Genomic DNA, 19,426 nt, shown 5'->3' on the forward strand with positions numbered 1-19,426 from the left:
CACAAACTTTCTAACCAATCCAATATATTTATAGGAATTTATAAAAAACTATTCAATTTGATACATATATTTCACATTAATTATTTGAAATAATGGTTTAAAGAAACATTTATTTAATGTTTATTAAATCTTTTTTAAACATTTATATAACGTTTAATAAATGTTTGTTTTTTGTTATTTATTTATTTAAAATATGATTAAAAATCATTTATTTAACATTCATTATAAATATTTATTATTAAAAAATATTATTTTCTAAATCTCAAATTAATAAAAAACGGTTCGGAATAATAAAATAATCACGGAAGAGAAGTTAATACAATACAATTGCATTAAGTGTACCATATATGGACAATAAGAACTGTGTGCATCAATAAGTAGCGTGACGGATGAAATACGAGACTCAACCCTGAGATCTTAGGTTCAAAATTCGGCCGGTAAAAAAGAAAAAAATTAAAATACAATTAAAAATTTTAAGTTTAGACTTTTACTGTCGATAAAAAAAATAAATTAAAAAATTCTACAGTGTTATTTTTTCCTAATTTTGTTTAAATAATTATGACATTAAAAACATTTTTTTTAATGTTAAAGAAATGTTTCTTCAAACGTTAAAATAAATGTTTTTTTTTAATAAAAAAGGGGGATTTAACCCATTATTATTTTTAACATTTTTAACAGAATTATACATTTTGACAGAAATGTGATTCGATGATTATCTTTATGCATATGTTTATGCGGCTATGCAAGTTGTGTTTCTTAAGATGGAGAGCACAGATTATTATGCATATCGCATAATACATAATGCACATAAGAAATTTAACTAATCAGAATTCTTTATTTCAGGAAAGAAAAGAAACGAAGGACTTTGATTGGTTTTTTTTACGCGTGTTATGCGTTATGCAAGAGTTTATGCTCCCCGCTTAATTTGGAGATACGTGGCACATAAAATAACAAATAATATATTCTTTAACGATGATTCGATTAATTTTAATTAATAATGTTTTAAATAATTAAGGTGTCGTTCTGAAATAATCAAGGGCAATTCTTTCTCATTTTTCAAATTTAAATTTTTATAAAGAAAACAATGTTAAAATTATACTTTTAATTATTTTTATGTCATTTCATTATTATTATTATTATTTTGCTTATATCAAACAATAATTTTACAAAAGAAAGAAACATATTATATGGATATATTTATATCGTATATAATATACGATTTACATGTATATGTCTCATAATTCGTAACCGAAATTTTAATAATGTATTCCTGACTTAAAAATAAGACAAAAATCCTAAAACCAAAATGTTGTGAAGCTATAATAGTTTTTAAATTAATTCGTTATACATATTTATTATTTTTAATATCTTTATTTCTATTTCGTAATATCTTTATGTTATGTACATATGTAATTATTTTCTATGTTTAAACATGATTAGTGAAGTATTTCAATTATTATAAGTTATTACTTCAATCTCGCATGGGGCGAACATAGGCGTATGAACATCCTCCTGTGTGATGTATCGTTCCTGAGCGTGCGAAATGTTAGCTTTGTGATAACCCATCAAACAAAGAGTCGACTAATAGTCGATTAATATTTGACGAAAAATGTCTCAACAAAAGTCAACTAACAGTCGACATTCTAAATCGACTGTCGATTTAGAATGTCTATTTACTCTCAACTGGGTTAGTCGACTTTATGTCGATTTTCAACAGTCAACTATATGCCGACTGGAAAAAAGTCGACTACAAGTCGACAAACAGTCACCTGTGTTGTTTGTGTAGTTAACTTTAACCGCAATTTAAAAATTATTATAGCCTCGATTTTGGTATTAGGATTATTATTTTATTTTTAAGTCAATATGTTATTAAAATTTCGGTCACGAAATTGTAAGATACTCTGTATATATATATATATATATATATATATATATATATATATATATACATATACATATTATATACATATTTATGCATATATATATATATATATTCATATATGTATATTCCTATATAAAAAATTTTTTATCGGGAACTGCTTGACGTTAACATGACATTTTATTCTGCTTGGCCTATAATTATTAATTATGTGCATAAATGATAGACGTACAATTTAAAATATATCTTACAGTAGGAAACGTTTCATCATTCGTTATAATATTTAATCATGATTAAATGCGTCTTACTATTTTTAAATAAAGAAGTGGGACAGATCTTATAAGTATGTAAAGTGCCAATTTAAATCATGCATTTATCGTATGGCATGTCCGCTTACCACTGATTTACGGATCACATCTATTCAAACGCAATATCGCATCTTTTTTCGCTCGAAATTATAAATTTTGTGAATTGTTCAATATCATTGTATTACAGTAAGTATAAATTACACATTTGTTAAACACAATTTACTATTGTTATATAATTAAATCGATGTTTGCAAATATAAATATAATACTATTAGCTACAGTATCTGAAATAACTAATCATACAATGCTATTTTTAATAAAAAATTGAGTCGAAAAGTCCTGTACCATTTTTTTTGCGATTTTCGCAATAGTTAACGAGATATTAATTTAATAATTCAGAAGATCTCCGTCATGCGTACTGTTAACACAATCAACTACATTATTAAACCAGGTAATTTAATGGTGTATCTCGGTTTTACCATATTCAAATATATCACCAAAAATGCAATACAATTTTTCAAGACTGTAATATTGAGAAGGACCCCAAAATGAATCGAAACGTATATATTGTAAATCATATTAAATTATTAATGTGATATATTAACATTGCTCAATAAGATCCTGAGTCGGATCCAAAAGGCTTTCTTATTATATATATGAGATGTTAATTTCTAAACATTGCCGAATAAACAGATAAAATCAATGTAAGACAATTTTAAGATATCTTTCAGTGTTCTTTGTGAAATATTTTGAAGATGTTTCTTAAAGAACTCTTGTCTTACACGTCGATTTTATTATGAAATACGTCATTCTTTATTATGAAATTTTAATTTATGATATTTAAACCAATACCGTTCCCCATTTAATTCTTGTGGAAATCACTCAGCCCCTACAGCACGAAATATTACAGCAATATTATTTTGAAAGATTGTACTTCATAAAACATTGCTGCAATATTATATATCATATAGCAATATTTCTATATCTGCAAAAATAAAATATTGCTATAACATTATACAATATTTCAATAATTACTTTAGTTCTATTAATTGCTAATATATTATTGTTTAGCATCATATTCTACAATACATACGATAAAGTTATAATCAAAAAATATTCAGGGGCTTAGAAAGCACATCCAAGATGTTTCGATTCCCATCCGGAGTGCCACCCAGGTATTATTTCATTTTTATTATTTATCGAAGCAAGGACATGACACCCAGAGAACACTCAAGGTGGGAATTCGAATAAATTCGTCTAAAAAAAGATTAAGGAGACTCGCTAACTAGATTTGCGTATTTCTTATAGGAATAGACGTTTTCTTCTTACGAGAAGCGTATTCTTCTAGTGGCGAAGCCGAGTACTTATTTAGTGAATTGTAATATTGTAATAATATATTACAATATTTTCTACAAAATATTAAAATTACAATATTTTGCAATAGTGTTGCAATATTTTCAGTAAAATATTATAGTTATGATATTGCGCACTATTGAAATATTGCAATGTCGTGCTGTAGGGGAGGACACTCTCCACTATACATATCTAAAGGATATTGAAATCGGTGTAATCTAAAATGCACATTTACTGATTAAGCTAATATTGCATAGTTGAAATATCCATAAATATTAAATAAATTATCCTCTTTAGAAAAAGCATAGAAAATAACGTTTTCTTAAAATTGACTCTAGTGCGCGTTATCAAAGTATCTCCTTATTTCTCACGATTACCATGTGTAATTTATACAATAGATATATGAAACAATATTAAACGAATTAACATTAAAATTGCTCACCTAGGAACAGTACACAGTATCGCTTATAGGAGAACATAGCGGAATAATTTTCTCGTGTTTAATAATGACATAGAATTGAATAAGAGGCGCAATATTATGAGTTTTTATCTATGTTTAATGAAATAATTTTTAGAAGATGACCGAAGGGTTTCAAAATGAAAGCCCTAGTATATGTTCTGCGATGAAAACAAATAAAATGGACTTTGAAAAGATCGTATATTTTGTGAAAATTAATTTAGAAACCTAATATTTTTGAAAGTTTATATGATATTAAAAAAATGTTAAATTAACATTCTCGAATATTAAATTGCATCGTCTGTAAGACATTACTTCAATAAACATTGAATATTTCGCTGCAATATTATTTATAACGTTATTTCATGATAACATATCAATGTTATCCTTCAAATCAATGTCAAAGTATGTTTAAAATGATGTATTCAACATATTTGAAAATGTGTTATATTATTGAATATCGTTGTATAAATAACATCATAATATAATAAATTTTATATTACTAGATATATAGTAATTTAATGTGATTGGATGTGCTATTGGATGTACTCAGTGCAAAAAAACGTTGTTTATTTTAGATGTCTTTCTTGAAAAAAGTCATCCTGATAACAGGAGCCAGTTCAGGAATTGGAGCTACAACAGCTATTCATCTGGCTCAGCTTGGTGCATCACTGGCAATAACAGGGCGTAATAAGCACAATTTAGACAAGGTAGCTGAACAATGTGGAGAACTCAAGCCGTTTGTTATAATAGGAGATCTAGCCAATGAGAATGATTTGAAAAATATTATCGACTTGACAATCAAGCATTATGGGAAATTAGATGTTTTAGTTAATAACGCTGGAATTTTTGAATTAGGTGGTATAGAGACTACAAGCTTGGAACAGTATGACAAGTATGTAATGATAAGTTGATAATATGTATAAACATGAATATTGATGAATTGTGTTTTATTTTAAAAACATACTGATACAACAAAAACGTGTTTTTATTGTAAATATGTTCAGCATTTTCAACGTAAATGTTCGGTCAATATTCCAATTGACTGCGTTGGCAGTGCCACATTTAATCAAAACGAAAGGTAACATTGTCAATATTTCAAGCATACTTGGATTACGACCATTGAAGAATACTCTGGCATATTGCATGAGTAAGGCGGCTTTGGATCATTTTACGCATTGCGTTGCTTTAGAACTAGGATCACGACAGGTAAGGATAATGGCTGTTTTCTTTTTTCAACAATAGCATTATAAATATTATTTTGTATGTCATAAGTTATTTTTTGAAAATACGATAGGTGCGTGTGAATACCATAAATCCTGGCGCTATAGTAACACGTATCTTTCAAAACAGTGGAATGAGCCAAGAAGAGCTTAAAATCTTTTTCGAGCGGTCGAAAGCATGGCATGCTTTAGAAAGAAACGGCGATGCTTTAGAAATCGCAAAAACCATTGCATTTTTAGCTAGTGACGATGCTAGTTTCATAACAGGAGTGACATTATCTGTGGATGGAGGTATGCATATTATGCAACCTCCTGTAACTATTCCGTCATTTGTATAAAGAAAAAGTATTTTTTATTATTTTTTTTGTGGATGAGTTCCCCATAGAATACCAATATTTTCGAAATTGTAAAAAATTAGAAAATTTATTTTAAATATTTTATGAAAAAAGATAATTACTGTATAATAGAAGAATTCGTAAGAAAATAAAATTTGATTTGATGTATTTTTATAACAGAAAATAATAAAAAAATCTTTTAAAAGACGGTTTGAGATTAGAATAATAGTCCAGTTTTATGAAAAAATTGCTCCATGGGGAACGAAGCTATCAAAAAATCGAAACATAAAAAGTAATCATAGTAATAAAAAATTGAAATAATTTTCAATAAAATTGATTTTTGAAGTAAAACTGTTTATTTTTTTCTATAATAATTTAAGTGATAAGAATAAGATAATATTATAAGAATTCTTAAAACTATATTCTTGTCTGTATAATTTGCGCAGAGTACATCTTGTTGAAAGTCCTTGAATAAAATCCTTATTATATCTAAAAGCTGAAAAGTCTAGTTATTGTATAGCAAGCCCACATCTAATAAAGTAGAATTATAAAGTTTGCCTCCATTTTGACGTAAAACGCGGTCATTTTTAAACTTATGTATTTGTATAAACATACTTTATTGGGAAAATAAAGCCGTAAAATATGTAAACCAATTTTTTAATTGTAAATAATTTATTTATGAACCAAAAGAAATACTATACAAATGTCTCATTTTTGTATGTTTTAGTCTAAAGGTTTATTTGTTGTTGAAGTGTTAGTGCAGAAAAATTTATGCACAGGTTGTAGAGGCACGAAAATAAGCGATAATACTCTCTGATGATACTTTTGACCATCTTTTCAAAGATCAACTTCCCAAAGTTTCAAGCGAGCGAGTAAGCGAGCTATCCGCAAAATGCACAGTATATAATATTGAGTGCAAAACATTGTGTGAATTATGCACATAGTGTAGTTCCGCCATATTGACGCAACCAAACTAGAAAAGCCATTGAATTTTGAATATATTTCCTTTTTACTGGCAGTGCATCATGACATTACAATAGTGTACTGCCACAGCCATTCCAAAATTATTGGTATGGCCAGCAATACTGTAACGTCGTATTTCGGAACGGCATTACAATAGACTGGCAGTAAACAAATGCTATGGACAAACGCACTAAATTGTCAATAAATTTTAACTAATTATGGGATCACCAATTCAGTTCGACTTCATGTTAAAAATTATATGGACACAATTAACGAATACAAGGTATGACAATAAAGTTCGCGAACAAATGCTGTAAAAATCATTTTATTCAAAAAAGTAATATTACACATTGCACTCTTCAAAGTACTCTCCTTAAGCTGTAATATATTTCTCCATTCATCTTTTCCAGCCTTTGAAACACTCGCGAAATTGTTTCTCTGTTACCCTTAACAGCGCCTTTGACGATGTCTCTTTAATGATCTTCAAAGAGCACTGAAAATGATGTCCTTTCAATTTTTCTTTAATTTTTGGAAATAAAAAAATCACATGGGGTTAAATCCGATGAGTAGGGGGAATGTTCAAGGAACGTTTTGGCTAAAAACTGCTTGACAATGATGGAGGTGTGAGCGGATATATTGTCGTTAAAATACTCACGTCTTGTCATAAAAAAAAAATAAATAAATCGGGTCTCTTTCTGCGAACTGTTTCACGCAAACAATCTGAGTTGATGGCTTCTTCAATTTTTTGCACAGAAAAGTCATTGCGAGCGGTGGAGGGGCATCCCAAACGCATTGTCCTCCGTTGAGATTCTCCCCTTTCTGAACCTCGTCATCTCACTTGAAGAACGAACTTCTTTTCACAAGACAGTCTCCGTAAACAGGGTTTTCATCATTTCAAGAATTTCCGAGTTTGTTATTCCAGCTTTCACGAGGAATTTTATCACAACTCGTTGCTCTTCAAAATCACGATTGCTTTCCATCGTTACAAAAACAGAGCTACATGATGTTATCGAGAGAACTGAAAACAATTGGATGACTGTGTGAAAAGTAAACAAACGTGGCGTCACTGTGGCCAACCAGTATTGCCGTACACCCACAATAAAAAGAGTCCAACTTTATTGCCATACTTCGTATATTCAGATATGGAATTTTAAGAATCTTTTAGGTAAAGTGAATATATAATATATATGTACATCTTCTACAATTAAATATAATGTATATAGGGGAAAGTTGCTGATATCGACATATCACTTTGTTTTTAGACAACATTTTCTTAAACAAAAAATAAAACTTCAAATACATAAATACGAACTAAAAAGTGTCTTCTATCGGATAATATAAGCAGTTTTTATAATACTATTTGTAATAATTAATTTTTTCGGAAGATAAGCAGAAATGAGCGTCTCACAAAATGAGCTCTAAAATTGATACAGTAGGCAATATAAAGACTTCAGTTTAAATTAAATTTGGCGCCCATCAGTTCGTCAGTAATGCTTAGTTCTTACTGTTTGTCTATTACTTTGACACGAAAATCAGAGATGACGGTGAGAGCGCGTCCATCCCAGTAAACGAGAATTGATTAAAATGGATTAAAATTTTTTAAATGTGTACTTTAAATCTATGAAAATAGATTGAATGAATTGAAATGGATTGGATCCGAGCTGACACTAGGTTACAAATTTTATTCCTACGACATTTATAATAATTATATCTGAAATTAACTACTTCAAATTGATATTAAAAAACGCATCTTAGTGAAATTCGACCTCTGGATTATGAATCTTCTACGTTACGCCCGCTACATTACTTCTTCAATTGGTAAATGTGTTATTCATTCTCTACTTTAATTACAACCAGCTAAACTAGTAACGAAATTATATAGATATAATAAAAATATCATCATTTAACAGATATAATAAAATATAAACAATTTATATTACTATGAGACAGCATTGGGTAAGTGTCAGATAATTTAATCTCGCTTGGCCGATGTCGCGCGCCGTAATTAGCTTAATATTCGACTTAGTTTACGAGTGTTTACATCGATTATTCATCATTTTACTTCGAATCAAAGATAAACAAATGAACATAGTTCAATTATTTTTACGTTACAATTTTTTTGAACGCGACTTATACAGGGTGATTTTAACATATTTCGTCACCCATCATAAGCAAGTAGAGTGAATCGAATTGAGAATTTTTTCAGAATTTTTTATCAACTTTTTAGTACTGTATTTTCTTATTTTTACCAACATGAGAAAATACGGTATTAAAAAATTCTGAAAAAATTCTTAGAACTTTATGAGAAGAAAATAAATGATTTTTGTCTCTTGCAGAGTTTTTCTGTAAAGTTGATAATATTTGAGTAAAAAATTATTCAAGACTAATATTTGGCAATTTTTAGTAATTAATATCTTGTTAACTATTGTGAAAATTGTAAAATGGTAGAGGACTTTTCGACTCAGTTCGATTCACTCTGCCTACTCATGATGGGTGACAAAATAAAATCATTCTGTATATATATATATATATATATATATATATATGTATATATATATATATATATATATATATATATAAATAAAGTGTGTTCAAATCATGTGAATATGCTTTTTTATCCTAATACTCACTTATTTCTCAGATATCTTAGTTTGAGTTCCTCTTTCGACATCCCGACATTAATTGAGGTTTCCGATATTCAGCCATCTTTCCCCCTCCCTCGACGGTTTCTTTACCGGCAGCTTTAGGCAGTTACCTGCTTTTACCCTTTGTGCCTTACAGCCAATAATTTTCAGAAGTAGGATATCAGGCTCCCTCCTTCTTGAGCACATAGGTTCATCTCGAGGTTTTTGTCGCGTGAGTCGCAACAAGTGGCTGTCGTCACTTTCGCCGCCATTACAATGGCTCGTTCCCATGACCGAAATATTTCACATTATGTTCTATGCCTGTCAAAGCTTGGTCCCGCTGCACTCGGTGTCAGTATTCAACATCAGACTCGATCTTAACTTTTCAATCATTAAATGTATTGTATCGTACTACGTTATCTGGGAGGGGAAGACTGTTCACATTCAGATGAGCAACGATGAATCGAGAATATCTGGATAAGCTCACCCTCAAAGAGCTTCAAGAAGAGTGTATCCGTTATAAGCTCGTGTCTAAGGACAGGAAGTCACCGTGTATAGACGTTATAATGTCACATTTTGAATGTCATAGTGAACACAGCTTAATCGAGCTTGGCATCAGTTCCAATTCGTTGACGAGCAACAATCCGAGCCTATTAACTGCTCGAGCGAACGTTCCAACTAACAATACTTCATCGCGAACTGGAGAAAGGTGCTCACCCTCTCAAAGGCGCTCACAAATAGATCAGTTGACTGAGTCAATACGGCTCGTTATGGTTATATATACAACTCCAGCAGCAGCAACAGGTGATAACACAGCTAGCCGGCTTAGCTATCGGTCAAAGAGGCGATGTGCCTCTCCATAACAACTGGTATTGGATTACCCGCACCAATCATTCCGTATCAAGCAGCTAGTCATCAAAAGAATCACTCTCTACAATTTCCTACCAATGGAGACGATGGAAAAGGTCCCTTTCCATCAATGGCAAACGCAAGCTTCCATCAACTGTGCAAGCCGTCAAATTATTAGCCAAACAAATCACTACTTTCAGTGGTTCCGAGGAAGAAGACGTAGAAGCTTGGATACGAAAAGTCGAATTCATGGCGTATACGATGGAGTCAGGGTATCAAATTATCAGGGTATCAATGGCCTAGATTCCACTGAGGATTTAATCTGGATCAGAATGTAAGAATCAACTGTTGGTTCTTACATTCTGATCCGAATTAAACCCTTAGTGGAAACTAGGCCTATCATGAAATTTTTTATCCTAGGAAAAAAGTTTCATGATTGATACCCTTAATTGATCTTGGAGTATGCTCTAACGCGACGCGAACATTTAATCGCCATATTGGTTCCGGTGATGCGAACGCATTTGAGTGCGTTGGGCATATTGGAGCGTGCAACACGAACAAACCTTTAGCTAATGAAGTTGACAGATAGGTCGATAATAAAAATATATAAATGCGGCAATTTCAAGGAAGTTAAAATTAAAATTATAAATGAAATTTTTGGAAGTTTTTAATTGTTATTTTATATACAATATACATGATTTTATTAATTTTTTTATATTTTTAAGTAGAATTTCTTTAACAAACATGAGCACAAGTAAGTTTTAATTAATAATGACTTAAAAGATTGAAATAAAGTCTTATATATATAAAGTTAGAATATGTATTAATAATAATTATTAATAATAATTATTAGAATAATTAATTTGATACAAATAACAAACGATAATAATAATTGAACATACTGAATATATTATTAATTATCAGCGCACCAATCCACGTCGAAATGGTCTATTCTCAGTAAAGCTGTTCAATCCAAAACCTATATTAATAGTCTAGCCTTTATTGGAGTACCAAAGTCAGTCCAAAGCCTATACTTTCGCATAAACAAGAGCGGCATTAAGGTATTTTACATAACAATTATTCAATGTTCAGCAAGGTAAAAGAAAATTTTGTGCAGTTGTTTATAAAAATGTATAACTCTCGAAAGTTATAAATAAAAAATTGTATTGGTAATGATAATAAACAATATACTCGTAGTGCACTTTAAAATAATTATGAACTTTATTAAATTTATGGAATAGATTATGAGCACAAAGTCGTCTAAAAAATGACTAAATTATTATAAAGATATCTTTTAGTAAAAGAATAAGTCGACGAAAAGATGACTAAAACATGACAGATGTACTGCTAGTCATCTTAGCCTTATCCATATGATAAAGGATAACCTCTTTGGATATCTTTTGGTCGTCTTTAAGACAGCTTTTAATTTTTATATTTTGGCACATATAACGTTTAATAATATTGAATTCCTAAATTAATTTTTATACAAACCAAATAAAATTGCACTGACAATATATACATCCCATTTTGGAGTCTTGCAATGTTTGCCGATTCTATGTGCCATTATGAACCATTATCTTTCATCATAATCCCCTTTGGAGACTCGATTACAAAAAATAGTTCATTAGAACACGAATAAATAAAATTTCTCATAATGCTACACCTTTTATTCTGTCCAGGGTACTTATCATGAAACATGTTGCAATGAATTCCGATCGGAATCCATTCCGACTTTATTCCATAATAGGTGCTCTGTATGGTTTTCAAACACGAGAAACTGAATTCCACTACATCCGTCTGATAACGATCCAGCATACTACTCGCAAATGAGTGATAAAAAATATAACGGAAAGATATCTTTTTTATGTTGTCTTTTTGGCAATTCGAAAAGATATCTTTTCGTCAATTTTTTGCTTTGCAAAAATGACAACCATAGAAAGATGACGAAAAGATGTCTTTAAAAGATGTCTCTAAAAAAGACATCTTTTTGTCATCTTTCTATGGTTCTTATAGACATCTTTTCGTCTTGCTGAAAAGACAATCTAAAAACGATCTTTTCGTTTTTTAGACATTTTTTTTACTTTGCTGGAAAGACAATTTAAAAAAGATCTCTTTTCGTTATCTTTTAGTATTTTATGTTGTCTGGATACATAATGTATATGTTGTTTTAAATTAAAGTATATGGAAATTATCTTTTTCAGATTCCGAAATACGAAAATACTTATCGTTTGGAGCCTTGCAAGCCTTTCAAGAGTGAAATTGTTGATATGATCTTAATTGATGTGATGCAGGATTATTTAATCGGTTTAAAATATCAATCTCAAGTTTGCATGCAGATCTGTCAGAAAATGTCGGAGGAAGTGCGCGAAAAAATTTGTAGGGAATTTTACGATCGGTAATGTATTGATCAATTAAATAAATATATATTACAGTAAATGAAATTAGACACGCTAAGTGCGCACTAGTGCATATCAAAGTCCTTACAAAAATTGATATAAAAATGTCTGTTTTATATAAATAGAAATGAGTTTTATTAAGTCGCGAAATCTTCAATGTACTTTGTATTGTTTGCGGTTTTATATTTCTCAAATATTTATATTTATATTTCACTTTTACACTTTCAGATAGATTAGTGTGTATATATAACAGCTTTAATGTGCATCAGTAAGATCAAGATATCGATCATGTAACTTTTTCTTTAGAGCGAAAAATAAAAAACTTTATGTATGTATGCATGTACATATACACACATACAAAAAATTTTTACTTTTCACATTTTCGCCCTAGGAAAAAAGAAATATATAATCAATACTTTGAGGTCTGTTTTTTGTAGTTGACTAGTGACTTTTGGGATTTAAAGTGAGAAAGGTATATATTTGATATTTATCGAAAGCACTGACGAGATACTATTAAAGACTGTCGGCCTTGAACAAATTTTTCAATGAAGTCCCGGGGACTCAATGATAATTGAAGAATGATGACATTACTAACAATTAATAAAAATTTACGATTATAAACATAAATATTTCGATAATTTATTATTATTTTTTTGTGATTTTTTATTATACAAATGCTGTATAAATAAGTACGCATACTTTTATAATTAGAGATATGTACCGGATCATAAAATTATTTTATATCGGATATCCAGACAGAATGTAACATTCTTCTAAAAAAAAATCTATAGAGAAAAAGATTGTAATTTTGCAACAATGGCTGCATTCAGCGGCACACGATGCTTGTTATCCTGCTGGATTGTTGGCTGAATTAGAATCTTGTCACATATTGCTGACACTAACAGCATCGCAGCCAATACGGGCAAGACTATAATTCAGCTAATATTCCAGCAGGAAAATAAGCATCGTGTGCCGCAGGCTTAATATTCGATTTTTATTAAAAACTGTAATTTTAATGTTATTATCCGAATTAGATTATCAATAGAAATGATAATTACAGAGAAAAAATTGTATAATTTTTTGACAATATAAAAGATATTATAGCATTGAAAGTATGTGTACTTATTCGTACAGCATTTATGTAATATATAATTACAAATTTAATAATGTATTATCAAAATATTTATGTTAATAACCATAATTTTTATTAATTATCGGTAACGTCATCATTCTTCAATTATCCCTGAGCTCTCGGTACCTCATTTAGTCATGAAAATTTGCCCAAGGTCGATGGTCTTTAATAGTATTTCGTCGATGGTTGTGATAAGTGAGATAATCACTGAAATATAAGAATAGAGTCTCATGAGGCGTATTTGCCGCGTATCGCGTAACCAATCAGAAGCGATCCGCTGTTGTAGTTTCGCGTTTTATTGATTATTGATTGGTTATGCGATTACGCAGCAAATACGCTTCATGGGACGCCATCCTTAATTTCGGCGATACGTTAAAACCATAGAGAAATTTGAGAGAGAACATGACGGCTTAAAATCTGTAACTACAAAATGCTGCCGTGCACTACCGCCCTCTGAAAAAGTGGATGTTAACTACACAACAATATCCACCTTTTTGCAATGCTCCTAATCGAAATAAATCGCTGAAATCATTGAAATCTTGATTAATTCAATAGATTTTAGTTATTCTAACAATTTCAACTATCTATTAGATAGTGCGTGGCAGCATTTTGCGGTTACAGGTTTGGGCCATCATGTCCTCTCTCAAGTTTTTTTCTAGCGGTGGTGAAAGCAGAAACATGAATAGCGTGAGAAGATGGATGAATAAATAGCTAAATGGATGAATGTTCTTTTTCTGTTTACTAACCCTGATTGATTGTTGTTGATCTAACGACATTGCTCCAATCAATCAGGCTTAGTAAATAGAAAAAGAACGTTCATCCATTTAGCTACCTCTCACTCTACTCCTGTTTCTACTCCACCACCGCCATCGAGTAGTCTATTCTATACACTGAACTATATATATACACTGGAATGAGCATCGAGGGAAATTCGTGGCCACAATTAATCAGCCGCCATTTTAGTTGAAAAATATTTGAGTGAATCAGAAGCGTGCAATGTATCGATTGATGTACTATCGATGTATGGAAATCTACAATATATGGACATGAATGATATGTAAACAAAAATAACATCATTTTATTAATGCATTCAATAAAATAACATTAATAACACTTTTCATATCCTACATCATGAACACATGTGCACAAGAATTGATACATTTAATATAAAAATTCTTATCTATGAAATGAAATGCCCTTTCTGCCCACACCCAGACACACAACACTTCATGTTGATGCTATGCACATTTTATAGTCACGCGATTTTATAATCTTTCAAAGTAATCTTTCAAATACAACCCCACACACGATGATCTTGCTAACATATGCGTCTCACTAAAGAACACTAAACGTAAGTGCGCATGAGCACCTGAAAGTTTCTGATTCGCTCTTATATTGACCAAATTAAAATGGCGCTGATCAATTGATGCCACGATTTTCTATGCTTTCCAGCGGAGATACCCAATGTATATATAGTTCATATATATAGTGATTTTATATGTCGATACCGTCCCATGTTTCACGTTTTAGAGTAGGTAACCCTTGAACCCTATTGATGACGTGGAGCAAAAGGCGTGCTTTAGCCGAACTGCACACATCATGTAATCCTTCCACCATGGTACTAATTAGTAATTTTCTATTTAATTATCTTAGAGCGGAATCCATATGGACCTTCTACAACTGTGATTGATCAATTTTTAGCTTCTGACTTCTGATTTATGACTAATGGTTTATTGTAGAAGATCCAATAGATTCAGATTGCTGAAGATTCGAGATGATTTTAAGCTAGTGCAACCAATCAGAAAGCCATCTTAAGACATTGTTTGAAATTAAAAATGGACTATGGATTCCGACCTTAATTTCGGCGATACGTGTAAACACATAGGTGATATGTGTATTTATTATAATTAATCATTTTGATGCATATTGTACCAATTTAGTATAACATTCTTTGAATTACATCACTGAAATTAAAATAATTTAATAGAAACTTACTTTAGTTAGTACGTGTTATTAAGCGCACGATGTAAACTAGGGCACTATACCTAACCTATCTTTACCTATGTCCACGATGCTAGAAATTGGTTCAAGACCTTGGATGAAGAAAGAATTAATCAATCGTAATGATCATGTAAAAAAAAAATTATTCAAGTGTGATTTGTTAATTTTTTCTCTGTCCGAGATCTCAAATAGATTTCTAGCATCGTGAACATCGTGCTTTAAGATTATAAGGCCCAGTTGGACCAACGTTACTTTGACTTTAAGTAAGGCTTAAGACTCTCTCAGTCTCTCTGTCTTTCGCTTTAAAACGTTGACCGTTTTAAGCCTCGCTTAAAATCAAAGTAACGTTGGTGCAATCGGATCTAAGTCAGCTTTTTGCTAAGACTCTTACTTTAACTTTAAGCGTGGCTTTAAACTTTCTTCTTTTCTGTCTCTATCGGCTTAAAAAAAAAAGAAACAGAGGTTTTTAAACTTCGCTTAAAGTCAAAATAACATTGATGCAATTGGACCTTATTATCACTTTAATAAATTTAATCGGCTGATTAGTTTCAATTCCATTGGAATTGACCGCATTTTCGTTTGACGACAGATGCGATTAACCAATTTCAATGGACTGATTGGTCGATTAAGTTTGTTAAAGTGACCCTTAAGATGCTAATATGACCCTTTGATTAGTTTGTGAATCTTAAGCGGTTTTGAAAGTAAGAATCGATTATGAATACCAACCTTAAATATTATAAATTTCCATAGATTATTTATATTGCAATTTAATATAAAATTTTTTCATTGGTGGCACACTGAAAAATTTCTAGGCATCGGTCGATATGAGTGGACATGCTATCAAGATGTAGACTAATGGCATACTCCGATTATTTAATACAGTAGAACCCTGATTAACCGACCTTACATTATCCAACCCCTGGGTTATCCGACTTTGTTATCGATCGTAGCGCTACCGTACAGTAATGGAAGACGCGGCTTCTCTGAAAGATAGATGGAAGGGATACATACACAAAAAGAGGCATACATATGTGCGTCAATGTGCGCTAGGAGATACGCACACAAAGAAGAGGATGACCTATGTAGTGAGATGTATGTGCTTCTTTGTGTGTACCCCCTCTACCTATTCTTTGAGGTAGTCGCGTCTTCCGGTATCACTATTTCAATGTACACGCCATATCTGTTCATTTCATTTGTCCTGTAAACACGTGCAATGGCCCCGAAACGCAAGAAAGTCTGTATTCCACTTGAAACAAAGCTTCGAGCTCTTAAACGCATTGATAGAGGGGAGTGTCATAAAAAGGTTGCTGCCAAATTTGGTGTTGGGCGAGTTACCGTTGGTGACTGGATACGCAATCGTGCGAAATTGATGGCGTGGAAGGAGAAAACAAAATCATCTAATGAACGTAAAGCAATGAAGTTTACAGAACACACGAAAGTGGAAGAAGCATTATTTTTATGGTTTGTGCAACAAAGAGAAAAAGGTGCTCCAATTTCAGGATCAATATTACAGGCAAAAGCTTTGTCACTATATTCGCATTTCCCAGACGAAGCTGAGAAAGAGGAATGTTTTGTAGCCAGCAATGGTTGGCTTGATAGATGGAAAAAGAGATATGGTATACGACTTATGCAATTTAATACTCGTGGAGAAAAATTCTTTGAAGACGATGACGTTGTGAACGTTTTCAAAGAAAAGTTTAAAAAAACGATTAAACGGGGAGGTTATTCTTTGGAACAGATTTATAATTGTGATGAAATAAATTTGAATTACAAAATGTTACCTAATAAAATCTTGGCATGGCATGAAGAATCATTAGTTCCGAGTAACAATCGAAACAAGGAAAAAGTAACAATATTAGCATGTAATAATGCTTCTGGGAATCATAAGTTGCGTCTTACGGTCATTGGAAAATATGCAAATCCTCGGGCATTAAAAAATCTAACAACCTCAACAATGCCGGTTTACTATAAGAACCAGAAAAATGTATGGATGGACACTACGATCTTCAAATGGTGGTTCCATAAACAATTTGTACCTAAGGTTGAGAAACATTTGACGAAGATGAAACTTCCGAGAAAGGCTATTTTGTTTATTGATAATGCACCTGCACATCCAAACGCAGCTATGCTATATGATGGAGATATCATTGTGAAATTCTTTCCAACTAACGTGCAAGCATCATTGATCCAGCCCATGGAGCAAGGTGTTTTTGAACATTTAAAGCGGCTATACCGATTTCATCTCTTAACATTTCTTTTAGAGGCAAGTGAAAGCGGTCAAAAATTGACCGATAGTCTAGAGAAAGTCAATTTAAAGAAAGTGGTGTTTTGGATAGCTCAATCATGGAAGGAGATAAAACCGGAAATTTTGAAAAAATCATGGAATAAGCTTTTCAATTTTTCTGAGAAAGAAAAAGACTTGGAGAATATTGAATTACCTAAACAAAAAGAAGAATTACGAAATAAATTATTTGAAATGGCAAAGTCCCTCCTTGGACCGGAACAAGTTATGGAAACAAACATTGAAGAATGGATAACAGGCGATGACAGAGAATTAGATTATACGGATGCAGAGATAGTGGCCCTTGTCGAACAAAAGTCTTCAGAAGAGTCGTCGTCAGAATCTGATGAAGAGGTAGTTGAGCCGATTGAGCGGAAAATTTCTCACTCAGATGCTGTGTCCGCTCTTAAAATTGTACTAGCATACGTAGAACAAGAAGAAGCAACATCACCCGACGTGTGTACGTTGAAAAAATGGCGAGATATTGCAGCGAAAAACAGATCAGCAGCACTCCGAGAAACTAAAAGATCTAAATAGAGAAATATAGAGAATTCACATCCATATATCTTTACTACATATATATTTATATATTTGATCTTCCTATATATATGTATATTGTATCAACGAATTATTATATTTCAAAAATTATTATGTTTAAGATTTTAAGAACAGAATTGACTGTATCTAAAGATGTAATTAAAGAATAAAATTGATTATGTATTTTAAGATGTAATTAAAATAATTTCTATCTAAAATATTTGTTTTTTTAATAAAATGATCTCCTTTTCATTAGTTAAATAATCAAAGTTCTACTGTTATATTTTATTTCTGTAAAAGTGTGCTTTTAAAATGTTTATTATTTATACTATTTGAATAAAAATCCACTTTTTATCTGAGATACTGTTTCAGGCTATTTTTTATTGCTGCTTCCAGATATAAAGTTGTGGTTATTATGTCGATCATCCAAAAATTAGGACAAAACATGCAAATAAAATTTGGTAAGTTATGCGACGTTGAGAGAGACACGTACTCAACCCATGTAGTTGAAACTGTAGAATTTGCTGCGATGGGTCTCGTAGTGGGGATTTATTACGAGTAAATAAGTATTTAAAAAAAAGATCAATGTGAAGATTTTTGTGATGAGCAATAAGTCCTTAAACATACATTAAACCAAAATAGTGTTTTAGATAAAATTTAAAAAATGAAAACATACAAATAAAATTAATTAAAGACGAATTAGCGAAAAAATATGCTGTATGCATAATAATTAATTTGACTGAATGTTCGATGTTATGTCTGAAGAAAGGATCATTGATCCACACTCACAATTAGATCACGTGTGTTTCATATTTTTCTTTATTGTTATTAAATTAATATATATATCATTCGTATATATATATTTATATATTTATATGTATTTATATATTTATATATTTATATGTGTATGTATATAACAGCGACAAGTACAATAATAATGTTATGATTATTAATAATAATCGAAGGATACCGATGATTATAGTGAGAATTAAGGGTAAAATAATTATTGCAATGATATTAACAATGGCAATCATAATAATGATAATGATGGTGATTTAATAATAATAATAAGTTGATCGATCCTTTTA

General features: G+C 31.0%; 2 protein-coding genes across 3 annotated transcripts; both read left to right on the forward strand.

Moving 5' to 3' along the window:
• Nucleotides 1-2,229: 2,229 nt before the first annotated feature.
• On the forward strand, nt 2,230-5,906 carry LOC105147078 (uncharacterized). Of its 2 annotated transcripts, XM_011057830.2 has the most exons (6): nt 2,230-2,373; nt 2,587-2,638; nt 3,259-3,362; nt 4,576-4,892; nt 5,005-5,206; nt 5,295-5,906. In XM_011057830.2, the coding sequence occupies exons 4-6, from the start codon at nt 4,576-4,578 to the stop codon at nt 5,556-5,558; spliced, it is 783 nt and encodes a 260-aa protein (XP_011056132.1). In that variant the 5' UTR covers nt 2,230-2,373; nt 2,587-2,638; nt 3,259-3,362; the 3' UTR covers nt 5,559-5,906. The 2 variants fall into 2 exon arrangements, with proteins under 2 accessions (XP_011056132.1, XP_011056131.1); XM_011057829.2 differs by lacking the exons at nt 2,587-2,638; nt 3,259-3,362 and having other exon boundaries at nt 2,231-2,373.
• A 3,694-nt stretch (nt 5,907-9,600) lies between these two features.
• Nucleotides 9,601-19,406, forward strand: LOC147907331 (uncharacterized). Its single transcript, XM_087413185.1, has 4 exons — nt 9,601-9,946; nt 10,916-11,052; nt 12,193-12,386; nt 18,735-19,406. The coding sequence occupies exons 1-4, from the start codon at nt 9,601-9,603 to the stop codon at nt 18,898-18,900; spliced, it is 843 nt and encodes a 280-aa protein (XP_087269311.1). The 3' UTR covers nt 18,901-19,406.
• Nucleotides 19,407-19,426: the final 20 nt, after the last annotated feature.

The sequence above is a fragment of the Acromyrmex echinatior genome, chromosome 14 (assembly GCF_024713525.1).
Source record: "Acromyrmex echinatior isolate Ae372 chromosome 14, ASM2471352v2, whole genome shotgun sequence".
Lineage (NCBI taxonomy): Eukaryota > Metazoa > Arthropoda > Insecta > Hymenoptera > Formicidae > Acromyrmex > Acromyrmex echinatior.